At 34.8% G+C, this 15,340-nt stretch overlaps 1 protein-coding gene across 3 annotated transcripts in view; it reads right to left on the bottom strand.

Moving 5' to 3' along the window:
* Positions 1–220: 220 nt before the first annotated feature.
* Positions 221–15,340, bottom strand: part of AKAP12 (A-kinase anchoring protein 12) — a 120,546-nt gene continuing 105,426 nt past the window's right edge. For all 3 annotated transcript variants that reach the window (XM_051997938.1, XM_051997939.1, XM_051997940.1), the window contains 2 exons: positions 7,646–12,431; positions 221–1,318 (listed from right to left, as the gene is read on the bottom strand). In XM_051997938.1, the coding sequence (XP_051853898.1) occupies positions 7,654–12,431 (4,778 nt within the window). In that variant the 3' untranslated portion in view covers positions 221–1,318; positions 7,646–7,653. The remainder of the gene's footprint in view (positions 1,319–7,645; positions 12,432–15,340) is intronic.

Below are 15,340 nucleotides of genomic sequence, written 5' to 3'. Positions count from 1 at the left end.
AAAATAAAGCTCTGCCACTAAACACAGGTTTTAAATATGCTGTATTTAACTTCTGTTAAACTTCTGTAAAACAGCCATCTTTTAAAATGATGCTTTGATTTCCCCTTAGTCCATTCAGAGCTTAGCAGTTTATGCCCACCTGATTTGATTAATACAATGACCCAAATGCTTTTACAAAGTTCCAGGTTTCCTATATTCTAATAAGACCAACAAACCTAAGTGTAAGCAAATATTTTATTTAAATCACTTGTCAAATCACAGTTTACCAAATGTATATGAACATAATGAAACACTGTTAAGACAAGTGGGCATATATATATACACATGGAGAAGACATAATCTAATATCTATCAAAAACCACTTTCTAAAGCACTTGTCTTATTTCATGCTGTGTGTATGTAGATATGATTCAGGATACAAGAACAATAGAATCTAAAAACTTTAAGCAATGTATTCTTTTCTCTGTAACATCAAAAACATTTTTCTTTTGCTCAGTACACATTCATGTCTAAATATCCATTCTGAAATGATCAAGGAGGACCTAAAAATTTGCAGAATTCGAAATTCTTGAGACTTCCTGACAACTTTCACCAGAGCTTAAAGCAAATCCATCAGCAAGCTGACTCTCTTCCACAAATTTTCACTCTACAGAGTGAAAGAGCCGCTCTTTCAGAGTAATGATAGAAATGGGGAAATAAGCATGAATGAATATCTAAAGTAGGAATTATTCCTTTGAAGTAGGAAGATTTCTCATGAAAGTCGCAAACGAAGCCTCATTTATTGTTTGCTTGTGGCTCAAAACTCCACAAGGCTTTACTATAGTCATGTGCATCCAGCACTTCAAATAATGTATGATAGACTATCTCCTTAACCAGGAAGTGAAGGAAAATATACAATAAAAACAGAACAAAGTTTATTTAAGATATACATATAAATACACAAAGAATTACACTCCAGTTTTGGAAGAATTTTAAACTAAGTTTGGGAATATAAGAAACTAAATGTTTCCAACTCCTCTCAAGGTTCAGAAGTAAGGTCATTAAATCAGAAACATCACATGATGTGAAAAGTGAAAAGAAGAGAAATGTCTCAAAAAGAGGAAATGACACGTTAACATCCAAACTTAAAAGAATGATGAGTATAGCTCCTGATGTCTCAGGGTTGTCAGTGGCTCTCTAGGAATGGCTTCAGGTAGTAAGACCTAATCTTCTGTTCTCACAGATCAGGAACATTAGTCTTGAGTCTAATCAGCAGCAGCCTTCACTTTCTTACATGGCCTTCTTCACATTCTGGTCCTACGATACACATTCTGAATTAACTACAGAGGAAAAAAAATAAATAAAAATGAGAAACAGGATGAGTAGATTCTTCTCTGTACCAAGACAATGAAAGGAGAAAAAACAAGTATCTGAGGATCCTCATTAATGATGAATAATGTACATGGGGACTCAAAGTAATTAAAATCTCAACAAAAATTAGTGAAGTTTTTCTGTGTACATTTTTAGTCATTTTAAATTTAAATACCAAATGAGAAGAAAAAACAACTCTCCACATAAATAGCAGAACAGAGAGGATTCAGAATATTTCCATGTAAACAGAGCATTCAACAGAAAACAGTAAATCTTCACTTGAAGAAAAGCTATCATACTATATAATGTATTCAAAGTTATTCAGCTTTTTTTTTTTGCTTCCTTCTAGATTTTTTTATTCTCTGCTATGTAATTTTTACTTATTTTTTTCTTCTCCTAATTAGTAAGCTTTTTAATAAAAAAAATTATAGGATGCAAAACAAATGATATACAAATATCACTTTCTAGTTTACACTGCACTATTGTGTACTTCTCACCATAATTCCCTGAAATTATGAGTACACATTCATGTGCATGGGAGACACCTGTTAAGAACAGAGATAGTTTTGTCTATAAGGCAGTATTTTGCATAAGCGACACCTTTATAGTTGAAGGAGTCAGGAAACAATATTTTAGTTGACCTAAATCAATCCTGAATTCTCTAAATTTTCAATTAATTGTAAATATGTGCCTTATTGAAGCATATTGTTTACTAAAACCTGCCCACTCCCTTATGATGCCCTCAGAAAGGTAATTTTACTGTGTATGTAGCATCTTCTGCTGATTTTGTAGTGGGTAAGAGTAGGTGCAAGGTCTAGGAATTAATTTTAGCCTTTACTTTTACCCCCAAAGCACTTGGTTATCTTTTTTCCCCCCTTCTAATTAATGCACTGAAATTCAATCTCATAAGACTAGAAGCTAGAAAGGGGGTCTTATATCCAACATTGATCCATGTCTTTACTTGATCTAGTTCAGAGATGTAACTACTACAGTTAACTTCATGATAAAACTTTTTGTCAATGCTCAACATGAGCACAACAAAATGAAATACTCTCAAGAACTTCCATCAAATAGTGATGTTTGTCATTAGGCACATAGCAAACCTCATACCTCTTATCTGCCTCTCCCTTTAGCTAGCCTTTCGTTTAGCTTCCATTTTCTTTATGTCTTCTATAATTTCATTTGGAGAATGTGAATATAGATATGTTTCAGCTTCAACAATATGTCTGCTGAGTCACCAAATTAAGACTGTCAAACTTCCAATACCAACAACTAATTGACAAAATGAATCTTCATACTGTCTGCCCATTTTCCTACCATCCTGCAGACGTAAAGAGAGACCACAGTATGGATAATTGTGTATTTCTTAACTTTGCGCCTCTAGCCTAAAAAAATATCTTGCTTTAAAACACATTTCAAATAAACTGGATAAATAAGGATAATTATGTAAATGATATCTTGCATTATTTACTTTCTGAATAGCAGTTGACAAACTATCTTTCTTAATTTTATAAACTCGAGTACAGATACCATTTCGAGTAGGGACCACAAAGCAAAAAGCTACAATTTCTTTTGAACTATGGCTATAAAAACTGGAATGTGTTTCTTGATAAACCAAACCTCTAATGATACATATGTAAGTGATAACAGCATATTCAAGTTGCCTTTCTCTGAATGCTCCCTAGCATAGAGATGAAAGAAAAATATGGCAAAATAACTAAGTTTAATATTCTAGATTTATTCTAGCTAGCACAAAATACATGTCACCTCCTTAATTTGGGGGAGATGGTCCACATATAACTCTCTTAATATGACCAAGATTACTGTTGTCATAGAATATTGAATTACAAGAAAACCATTGAGATTTTTTTCAGAAAAAATGTTGTCCATCCATGCTTCTTCTTTTAAAGTTTTAGTTTAGTTTAGTTTTAAAGTTGATTTTTTATTTATGTCTTTATATGTATGTACCCCATTGAGCTGATTCACTCCAAGCTCTAGCATGCCAAGATCTTTTTGGATCTTATCATCCAATTCCAAGTAGTGATTGAAAAATAAAGCAGCACAGACCCAAATGCAGAAACCTGGGGCACTATCAGAAATCTTGCATTGCCTGTACAGCTTGGTGCTTCCTCCCTGCCCTCCTCCCCAGTTCCCCTGCTCATTTTCTGACTATTCAATGAGGCAGAGAACTCTAGGCTCCAAGACTTGCAAAATTCTTGAATCCTTGAAGCATACATTCCCAGCACATCCCCAAAGGAAAGTTAAAATTAAATGTCTGGAAAGTGACTTGACCAAAGCCACAGATATCCTAAATCCAAATAGTTTTCTTTCCACTGAAAAACAATACCTCTCCTCTTACCCAATGTAAATTTTAGAAAGCAGATATCTTAAGAGTACAGTTGATTCCATGCATCACTTTTTAAAAATTTATATGGTGGACTACATAACATAAGAAAACTTAAATAGTCGGGTAGGACAAAAAACTTTGGAAGTGAAAACAATCACAAAACTGGGGAGGCCAGTGTTTTTAGTAAAACACAACACAGATCCGAAATCCCCACTCAACCCTTTCCTTTCTAACTCTAGACTGTGCAAATTTCAGGTCTTTGTCACCTCATTCACATCTCCTTCCTTAAGAAAAGCTGTAGAACTTAATGAGGCAAGTTTTCTTCTCTCAGGTACCAGCCCAACCTGGAATAACTTTACTCATGCGCCATTATTGGGGGATATCTCACCAACAGGCTTCCACCCCAGAGGAATATAATTTCCCAACCCTGGAGCAATTTCCACCCTGCAGTAAAACAGAATGCTTTCTCCTAGTAACACTTACAAAGAATGGAGTCTGAAAATTACAGACCAGAGAAACTGATTTCTAATCCTAAAAAATACTGGAACTTAGTAAAGGGATGTCAATATTCATAAAGGAGAAGGCAATCTTTAAGTCTGAAAATGAAACAATAAACAAATGGGTTGAGAATAGCCTCAATTCCTTTTTTTTTTTTTTTTTTTTTGTGATCAGGATCAAGGAAGTGCTGTAGTTAGAGTTAATTTACCTAGCTTCTAGCAAAGAATTTAATAAAGGTAATTCATGATATTCTTTGCCAAGCTGGAGAGAGATGGCCTAACTAGTAGTATGTCAGACCACTGAATAACTGTCCCCAGATCAAGGGGATCAAAGGTAGTCAATTGAACATCTCAGAAGCTCCCTAGATAAAGTTGTTTAAAAAAAAAACAAAAAAAAAAAACACCTTTACCAAAAGGACTTGTGCAAGTCCCGGATCAATTTACCTTCAATTTACCTGGGGCTGAAGTTAATTTAAAAAAAAAAAAAAAAAAAAAAAAAACAGCCCCAGGGCTACACCACAACTTTCTAGTTCACAACAGCCCAGGCCAGAATGATGAGAGTGTGCTAAGTTTTCACAGGCCTTTCTCAATTCTACCAGATTTGCTGGTAACCAAACAACTAAACAAGAAATCATGAATGGGTTGATATCTTTGAAGTAACATTTCTTTGTGTCCGATTCTGTGCTAAGTTTTTTCATCAGTGACCTAAATAAAGAGATAGATGCCATTTTTTACAAATTTTCCGAAACATAACTACAGGAGAAAGAATTACTCATCAAAAGATCAAATTGAGATTTAAAAAAAAAAAAAAAAAACTAGAAAATTAGAATAAATCTAATTAAATGAATTGGGATGATATATTTGTGTTCAAAAAAAAAATCAAGCATAGATACACATCTAAAAAAGCTACACAGTTGGAGAGGGAGAAAACTGAGAAAAGAGGGGAACCTAATACAAGTTTGAGCACCTTTATGAGGTTGAATTTGTTTTATATTTTTGAAATCAAATACAAAGTTAACAAAAGTTAACAATTTCATATATATTCTACTTTGTATGTGGAAATATAGAAAAATAAAATTTTAAGCAAAAATAATATATCTTGGAGAGGATGGAGAAGAGGTAGACTTGTTCAATATGGTTGTACAAATGTAAGCAAAGTCTAATGGTTAGTAATTTTTGTTCAACGTTGTTGTTCAAATGTATGTGAAAAACTTTGCAATGATTAATTCAAAGTCTAAAGGTTAATAATTTTGATTATGACCCCATCCTGCTCAAACTCTGTCTAGGTTATTGTATTTAGTTTTTAGAATTGCAACATTTAAAAGCATGGATGAAATAGAGAATACCACCAAGACAAAGGTAGCCAGGATGTTGAAAGGCCTCAAAAGCATGTTGGTTGAAGATCCTAGAAATGTGTAACCTATGGAGAGGAAGAAATCTAAGATCAAGGGAGCTAGGAGCCAGTCTCCAATTATCTGAATGACTGTGAAAAGAATGAGGCATTTGATTTTTTTTTTTCCTTTCAGAGAATGGAACTAAGTACAAAGAGAAAAACTTGGGCTTGATGTAACAAAAAACAATAACAATTAACCCAAAGTGGGACAGTGCTGGCTCAGGAAGTAAAAAGTTCTCTTTATATAGAGGGTCTTTAACAGAAGGCTCATCCAGGCCATCTCCAGTCTTCTTGCTCTATATGTTATCACTGGACCAAACTCTGGAGGGGAAACGTCATGTCAGGGCATCACCTCCCTAATGTCAAGGTCCTCTTTGAGAAGGAAAGACAAACAACCACCACCTCTGAGGGAGTGAACTATAGAGAGGATTGTTATAGGTTGGATAGATGACTTTTAAGACCCCTTTCAACTATGCAATTTGTAGATTCTATGAGACTTGGGCTCATCCTACCCTTCTCAGTCTCATTTTCCTCATCAGTAAAATGGGATTTAAAAAATTTAAAAAAAAAAAAAAGCAAAAACCAATATCTGAGTCATTCACTTTAAAGAGCTATAAGTTAGAATACTCTGTGAACTGTATGCCAGACAATTTTAAAAATATTATCAGATTCAATGCACAAAAGCTTCCAATAAAGAATTTTCTACCAGTGCAGACAGGTAGGCGGCTTTCTCTGCACCTCCAGAGTTACCTAGGGCTCTGAAGGGACAGTCAGAATAGGCATTACCCACTCCTCTATGCCAATTTTCTTTCCCCCAGCAAACACAAATACAGATCTATTTAGAAAAACTACACTTGGGGGAGGCAAAAAACTGAAAAGCAAAGTAGGAATGGAAGATGAACAAATTATGATATACGAATAAAATGGGACAAAATTCTATTATAATTAATGACCAAGGAGAAATATAGAAAATTGAGACATTAGCCCTGATAAGAGTGGAATAAGCTGAACCAGGAATACAATGTTCCAAACAACCTAAATAGACAAATAAAAAGACTACAAGGCAGACCAACAAATTAATTGCAATAGTCATCCTCAGTTCCAGAGAATAGACTATACTTTCCTCATTAGAAACAAAGTGATACTTATTGTGTTCTTGATATTGGTAATAAAACCCTCACTGAAATCCAAACTTTGAAGGGTTTCTTTCTCCTTCACCCCCACTCCTTTTCCCCTGTTTAACCTCGGAGGGAAATCTACCATTGACCTCTATCCTATGAGCTTATTTTATTGATCTTTTTAAACATCTCTTTGATATCTAAAAAAACAAAGGGGTAAACTATATGAAGTATATACCATTAGAAAATGTTGGGTTTTTCTTCTTGTGTTAATTTTTTTTTTTTTTTTGGGGGTCAAAGTGGAGAGTTCAAGAGGAGGAAAGCCATTTTTAATAAAAAACACAAAAGCATCAATAAAATATTAAAAATGAAGCAGAAATGTTAGCTGTCATTATGCTATTTTAAGGATGACAGAAATTTGCCTTATATCAACCAAAAATTAAGTTGGATAATTTCTTTTCACAGATAATTCAAAAAGTGAATTTTATTTCTCAGAATCACATTGAACTGTTTAGGGGAAAACCTGAAATCTGTCGTGTTTTAGCCAATTCATTTCCTACTATGCCTCAAAAGGTAATTGATTGCATATTTAAACAGGCCAAATTTAATGTTACAAAGTACCAATTTCAAAGACTCATTCATTAGTGTTGTGAAATATCAGGACTGCACAACAGGAATTAGAGTTGCTATTGATCTTTATCAAAAAGCAGAAACCAAAATTTACTTTTTAAATGTTTCAGATAGAATCAAACTAAGGTAGAAGCACAACTGTTTTACAGTAGGTAGGCCATGATCATTACTTGAATTTTTTGAGTTCCCTCCTCTCTATGGCAGTAGAATCTCACAGAACTATTGTGAGAAAATTAGAGCATATGTACAAAATTGTAGATGTATTACAAACGTGGAATATTATTTTATAAGAAAGAAAGCACTAGACTTACATTATGCCTCAGGATCCCTTCGGTGCCGATTTCGGTGGAGACTCACAAGGCTCATCATTTTTATGTACCTCTTCTTGTGTCTGTGTTTTGATATCTTCTACTGACTGGTTATAAATTTCTTTTTCTATCTGAACTACTAGTCTTTCTTGGCATTCCAGACCCTGGACAGTTTCCTTTAGTTTTGGTCCATTGAAATCTAAGGACTCTTTGCATAGGTCTATGTCATAACTTTCTCTTGGTACTAATTTTGGGTCATCTGAATATTCAAATAAAATGTCGTCTTCAGTTTCTCTTTTAGGTACATATTTTAGCTTATCAGATACTTCTCCTGACATTGCACTGTCAAATTCTGGTCCAATCTTTGTTTCAATGGCTTCTTCAGATGTCTGTACCTCAACGGCCACTATATTTTCAAAACTTTCAGAAAAAGAGGCATCTTTGTAAATATCAAAAATTAGAGTTTCTGAAGTTTGCTCAAAAGCTGCTCGCCCTAAGTCTTCAGTTGTAAAATATTTAATTTCACGCTGTGCTATCAGTTCATTTTCATCTCTTTCAGATACATTCTCTTCAGATTTTCTTATCTGAGCCTGACCTTCTGCATCAAGTGCAAAAGTTTGAGTGCTTAGATCTTTGTCATTACCAAGTTGATCAACAGCAGTCTGAATAACATTGTGTACAATTAAGGTATTCTGGGTTTTGATGTGCAACGTATCTTCATCCTTTCCATGTTCTACTTGGCTAAGAGTTGGTTCGACTACCTGAGTAACAACTTCAACACTGGCTGCATCTGAGAGTTTCTGAGACTCTTCTTTTGGTGTTTTTATGAAACCAGAACTTTTGGTAGTCTCTGTAGTAGCAGATACCACAACTGTTTCTGCTTTTTCTTGAAATACAGATTCTGTTAGAGACTGCTTTTCCATGAGTCTTGCTTGGTCTTTCCAAGCAATATCAGAGTCTTTCAGGCTTTCAGAGGGTATTTTTTCAGTTACTAATTGAACATTTACAGAATCCAGAGTTTCAACTGATATTTCTGAAAGTTTGACAGCTTCTGCTATAGCCTCTTCTACTATTGTTGCAGCTGTTAATGGTAAAGATGTTTTTTGAGTCTTAGAGCACTGCATTTTGAGAATTTCTGAGGATATTGTCTCTTCCTGAACCAAGACCTTTTCTTCCACTGAAGCTGAGTGAGAACTGATTCGATTTTGAAGTGCAATCTCTTCTTCAGTAACTTTTTCATCTTTCAGTTCAACTTGGTGTATGTTGGTCTGATCAGATAATTCCATCACTTCCATGTCTAAAGAGATTGGTTCTTTTGCAATGTTTGTATCTTTCATTTCCTGATCAACAATGGGACCTGAATCTTGCACCACTTCAGTTCCTGAAATGTTCTGTAATGTTTGTGTAACTATCTGTTTCTCTTCCACTTTAGATTGTTCTTTATTTCCCTGTGAAGACTGGAAACCAGGACTTTCTGGAGGTTTATCACTTGATACAGTGACCACTGTTGTTTCTACAATTTCAGATGCTAATGCAGGTGCAGAATCACCATCACTGCCTTCTTGCTGTTTTATACTTATATCTTCAAAATGTACCAGGAGAGTACCTCCATCTATATTTATTTCAACTGGTGTTTTCCGTTTCATTGGAATTTGTGATGTCTCAATGCCTGTACTCTCAACGTGATAAGTTGTAAAATCATTGTATGTTCTACATTCCTTCACTTCTAAACTCCTTTCAACTTCATTAAACTTATGTAAGGTTTTTGAAGGTGTTTGTTCAATTATTTCTTGTTGGCCATCATTAATGGTTTTATCTTCAGTTTTTGTTCCTTGTACCTGTTCTTGCACCTCAGCATGCATCACTTTAGTGTTATCTAACCCAATTGCTTCTCCAATTTCTAAGCTGATCTCTGGGTGATCACTACTTTGTTCAGCTTTTTTCTCATTCACTTTGTCTGGTATTTTAGTTTCAAGACTCTGAACTGTTTTTGTGTCCCCTGAAATAATCGTTTCTGTAATCTCAGTTTCTTCAGATTGCTTAACTTTTTCTATAACTGCCTGGATTATTTCCTGAGTTCGTTGCTTTAGAGTTTCTAAATCTGGTGTGTCATCTTCAACCTCCTGCACAGGTGTAGCTTCTTCTGTAGTATCAGGAGAGTCAGTCAACTGTGAAACTGCAGAAACCATTTCAGTAGTCTCTTCTGCACAAGAGGCTTCGGTTATTTCTGTTGCCTCTTCTGGAGCTGTCACTGCTTCAGAAGTTAACTCTAGCTCACTAACAATCATATCACTGCTAGTGTCTTTTATATCTGGCAAGGTTTTAGCAACAGGTATTTCAACAAGGACCTCTTTTTCAAATATCTCAGTCTGTTGTTTTGGCTGATCTGATGCTTCTTCAACAGGTTCTGTGATTTTAGTAGAAATCCAGGATGGTGACCTTTCTTCAATACTTGTAACTGCTCTTTCCCCCTCTACAACAGTCACACTAACTGCATGAACCAGTCCTTCAATTGTCTCCTCTGTTTTCAGACCTTCTACTTGATCAGATTTCTCCTCATGCAGACTTGTTTTTTCTGCTTTGATGTTTTTTGCTTGTTGGGCTTCAATTTTCTCTTGTTCTGCTGCATCATATTCAGATAAAGGAACAACAGCTGGGATGTCAGAATCATCTTCATTAACTCCTGTTTGGTCTTCTTCAGCAGGAATTTGTTCTTGTTTCCCATCTAACCTTTTCTTTCTCCGACCAGGAATGAGTTTCTTGATTGAAACCCAAGATTCTTCTTTCACAGGTTCTATCTCTGAAAGAGAATGTTCTATGCCAGAAATAGTTACAGATTCCTCATTTCTCTCTTCCATTTTTGATTTTGACTTTTTTCTTGGAGTAACTAATCTTTTAAATGACACCCATGTGGAAACTCCCTCTCCTTCAACTGGGCTTCCAGCTAGCTCAGGGGAAGAATTTATCTGCCCTTGATCACCTTCATGGGAATTCATATGTGTTATTTCGGTCCCAGATTCTTTACTTTTTCCTGTATCTTCTGTTTTCTGGGAATCTCCATTAACAACTTTAGAACCTCCTTCTTCATCAGAAGATGATGACTTCCTTGCTCTTTTCTTGGAAGATCCAACACAAATTAAGGCTTCCCAGGACACTGAAGTATCAACCTTACGCTTTGGCTCTTCTATCTTCTGATCCTCCCCATGTCCTTTCATCTCCTCCTGATTATCAGAGACTGCACTTTCAGTCGAAGAAAGGGTAGCACTCTTTACTTTCTCAATTTCATCTTCCTTATCACTTTCAGAAAGCCTTCTAATACGTTTCTTGGGTGTCACCATCTTTTTAAAAGAGGCCCAGGGAGTGACACCTTCTCTCTTTTTCTCTCCATCTGAAACAGCTCCTTCTTCTTCAATCTCAACCTCCTGTGGTGCTTCTACAATACCTTTCTCTACAGAGGTTACCTCAGCCAGTTCTTCAGGGGATGAAGCAGAACTTTCACCTTTTTGTTCCTCTGGAGTTTCTGGAGAATCTCCTGACACTTGTATAAGCTCCCCTGATTCGTCTGGCTTCATTTCATCATCTCCTCTTTTCCCCTTATGTTTCTTTCCAGACAGTTTTTTTAATCCAGTACCAATAAAAAGTTTCTTTAATGGGCTTCCTTGCAATCTCCCTCTTTCTTGCGAGGACAGTATTTCTACCTCATTTGTGATGCCTTCATGTTGCTGACACAAGACTGATACTTCAGGACTTGGTTCAGCTAGTTTAACATAATCATCTCCAGAAGCACATACCACTTCTTTGGTCTTGACCAACTTCTCTGTCACTTCAGCTTTCTTCAAATCTGCATTTGTTTCAATTGCTGCAAGGACAAAAGACCCAACAACCTGTTCTACCTCAACACTCTGATTTTCTATTTGTTCTTGCTCTTTCACGGTACTGACATGAACTTCTGCTACTGTTTCTACCTTTTCATCAAACACTTCTGTGGCTAAAGGAGCAGTTTTTTCTTCACAAAGTATTTGTCCTTGAACTTGATCTTCAGGAGACCTATGTACTTTTTCATTCTCAGACACACTGGAATCTTTTGTACTTTCAATGGCCTCATGGTGGGGTAGATGTTCAGTTGATTGTTCATTTTTCTTTCCTTCATAAATTTCAACTATATCGCCTTTCCCCACTTCTTGTTCCTTTTTCTTCTCAGAAGTATCTGGCTCATCCTCCTTAGATTTCTTATAAGTGGTCTTTTTTCTCCAGCCAGCCCAACCTAGACTGAAAAACTTTTTGAATGATGATATACTTTCAGATTCAGAAGATTTGTTGCCTACTTTTTCTTGTTTCTCTTCATCAGAATTCTTGCCTTCCTCAGGATCTGCACTCTCTTTTTGGCTTTCTTCATCTGTCCCAACTAATTGAGTTGATTCAATCTCTTTAGATAATGCTTCATTTTCTGAACCTGAATCTTGATAATCATCAGCTCCATTCGCTTCTCCATCATCATATTCATCTTTTTTGACTGTGAGTAATTCAACAGGGTCAGACTTATCACTCTTATCCTTTTTCACAGTAAATTTAAAGCCAACAAACTTAAACACCTTTTTAAATCCAACATCATTTGAGTGAGATTCTGTAGGTTGCTCCAACTCTTCTATGTTATCTTCTGACAAAGGCATTTGCTCAATTATTTCATGCACAGTCCCCTGAACATCCTGCACACTAGATGCTGATCTAGCTACCAGAGTATTATCCAGCTCATCTTTTTCAATCATGTTTTCGGAGTCTCTTTGTCCAACTATTGGAAAAAAGAAAATAAAAGAAAATAGTTAAAATAATGATTTAATAGATGTATTCATTTAAAATGCAAAACAATTTTAACTGACCATAAAGTCACCCTATAATATATTAGTTTACTAAACTCTACAGACATTACTCCAAAGTCATTTCTAAGCTAGTACTCAACTTTCCAGGCAACTTAATAGCTCCTCCAATATCTTTGAGAATCTAAAAGTATTAAGCACAACATCATCTCCTGACCAAATGAAGCAATCTAGTAAGTCATTTTTGACCACTAATAGGAATGGAATAGCTATGTTTTTCCCCAACCAATACCATACCTTAGGCTTGTAAAATATTGAAATTCTCTATTATGGGGCTACCCTTTTTCAGCACAAGCCTGGCTTCGATGGAAGCAAAAGAGTAAGGAAAGTAGAAAGAATAGGAAACTAATATAAATATTCATTTTTAAAACAAACAAATACTAATAAAAACTAAGATCTCTTAGTAGCCAAAAAAGTCTGTATACCGATTCACTGACTTTTTTGCCTCTTTTTTTAATCACTTCTCAAATGTACCATGGTAATTCTGAATTGTGGGTCTAAAATATTTTGCAAACTTAGTGAATGTGCCAACCTAAAAGGAGAGTCACATAAAAACTATGAAAACTCCATAATTATAGAATTAAATACAGATTCTCAAGTTTATAAATTAACCAAAATCATCCTCAACACTGTGGTCCTGAAACTGCTTTACAAATAAATTTACTTTTCACTACTTTTCTTCCACTTGAAATATTAATTACAAATTGATTTCTGTAAAAGTTTCAGGTAACAGGTTTCATTTTACAGAACATTTTGAGCTGGGAAGATTTTAGCACAGGTTCTATTCCCTTAAATTTGGAAAACTAATTCTTTGGAACATTAAGAGATTTGCAAAAGAACACAAAGCTATATAGGTAAAAGATCTTGAATTCAAAATTATGTCTATTCTCTTACCAATCATTATTTCTATATGGCTTAATTTTTTCTTCTTTTTTTTAGTGGCCATGTGCCATCAACACTTCAAATTCAGGTATTGATTAACTAGGTTTTATTGTTCCTCTTTCATGGCTATTTTACTATTCTTTCCAGCTTTATTAGCATGCAGAGGAAAAAGATAATTAAAAGAAATTAAAACCAGCAGTTCTGATACAACATTAGTTATTAGGGACAAGACTTTCAAAATGTCTTTGTATTTCTTTATATTTTCTCCATCATTGTAGATTTAATAGAAGAGAGACTGTTATTGGCTTTAGAAATCTCATCAAGAAAAATGACAATGAACAGAAAAAAATGACATGGTCCTTTAAGAAGTGTCAGGAAAATAGAAAAGCAAGGCAACAAAAATGATTTTCTTTATTTTGTTGGAGAAGAAGATCAAAAAAGGACTAAGAACTTGCTCATTGGAGATAGAAAGTTAACTAATAAATTAGTTTTTCAACCAAATGGAATTATCTTCAACTGAGAAGGAATATGTTTGATTCAATGACAAAAACAGTCCAATGTTTAAGTGTAAAGTAATATGCTAAGTACTAAAGATGGAAAAGATTAAATGAAAGTCTCTTTACTTACTGAGGGTACAATCTAAAAGCAAATGGAAGAAATATGTACACAAATAGAAGTATCAATTAGAACCTGACTGAATGAAAAGGATTAGAACAGAGAAGTATAAAATTTTCATTCTTGATGGAGAGAATCATGACGGAAGTTAAACCTGAATTGGCCTTAAAAAGAAAAGAGAAAGAGATGTAAGTAGGTAGGGGTGTGTGTGTGTGTGTGTGTAAGAGAGGGAGGGTGGATGTGAGTGGGTGCATACAGGGCAATTATGGAGCACAATGGATAGAGCACCAGCCCTAAAATCAAGAGGACTGGAGTTCAAATCTCAGACACTTACTAGCTGTGTTACCTGGGCAAGTCACTTAACCCTGGATGACTCAGTTTCCTCATCTGTAAAATGAACTAGAAAAGGAAATGGCAAGCCACTCTAGTATTTCTGCCAAGAAAATCCCAAATGGAGTCACAAAAACTCAGACATCACTGATGCAACTATACAACAACAAAATCATTTTGAGTTAAGTAGACAAACATCCAAATATAAGATTTTACTTATTCAACTTAGGCGATTTTCAGTGTGTTGTGTAAAAATTGGTTAACCGTAATTATGATATAAGACAAGAAAAGTACACTTAATCAATACATTCAAACTGCGTTCCAGGACAAGAATAAAGAAAACTTATGATGCTGAACATTTGTTCGATACTTGTTGAAAGTATGTTTTTTTGTTTGTATCATTGTGTGAATGGTACTTATTCACACCTATGTCTTTTCAACTTCTTTGCTACAACTGAATAATTTTAAAACTCAGATGTACTAATTAACAGATGTAATGATCCAGAAGACTGAAGAGAACAGATTATTGCTACCTCCTGGCTGCAATGTGTGTAGGTACATAATGGAACTTGATTTTGAGACAATATTTATTTGGCACTGATTCAATAATCTCAAGAACAAAAATTACTTAAAATCCCCTGTGCTGACAAAAATTACTGGAAAAAATATGGCATAGATTACATGGTGATCATCATTTAAGCCATATACCACACTAAGCTCCAAACAGATATGACCTGAATATTACAAGTTATACTATTTTTTAAAAATTAGAAAAAAAAACAGGTCAGTTACCTTTCCATAGCTATGACTTGGGTTGAATTTTTAACCAAAGGATAAAAGCAATAATAAAAAATTATTTAATTGATATTTTTTGCAAAACAAAATGAACACAACTAAGTAGTAAAGAGATGTGGAACATGACATTTCAGAAGCCAAAGGTTTGGGCCTACATCAAGAAAAACTTGCCCTGCAAAACTGAATATAGTCTATAAGGTGA

Source organism: Antechinus flavipes, chromosome 4, assembly GCF_016432865.1.
Source record: "Antechinus flavipes isolate AdamAnt ecotype Samford, QLD, Australia chromosome 4, AdamAnt_v2, whole genome shotgun sequence".
In the NCBI taxonomy this organism is placed as follows: Eukaryota; Metazoa; Chordata; class Mammalia; order Dasyuromorphia; family Dasyuridae; genus Antechinus; species Antechinus flavipes.
This window is presented reverse-complemented; position numbering and strand designations above follow the sequence as displayed.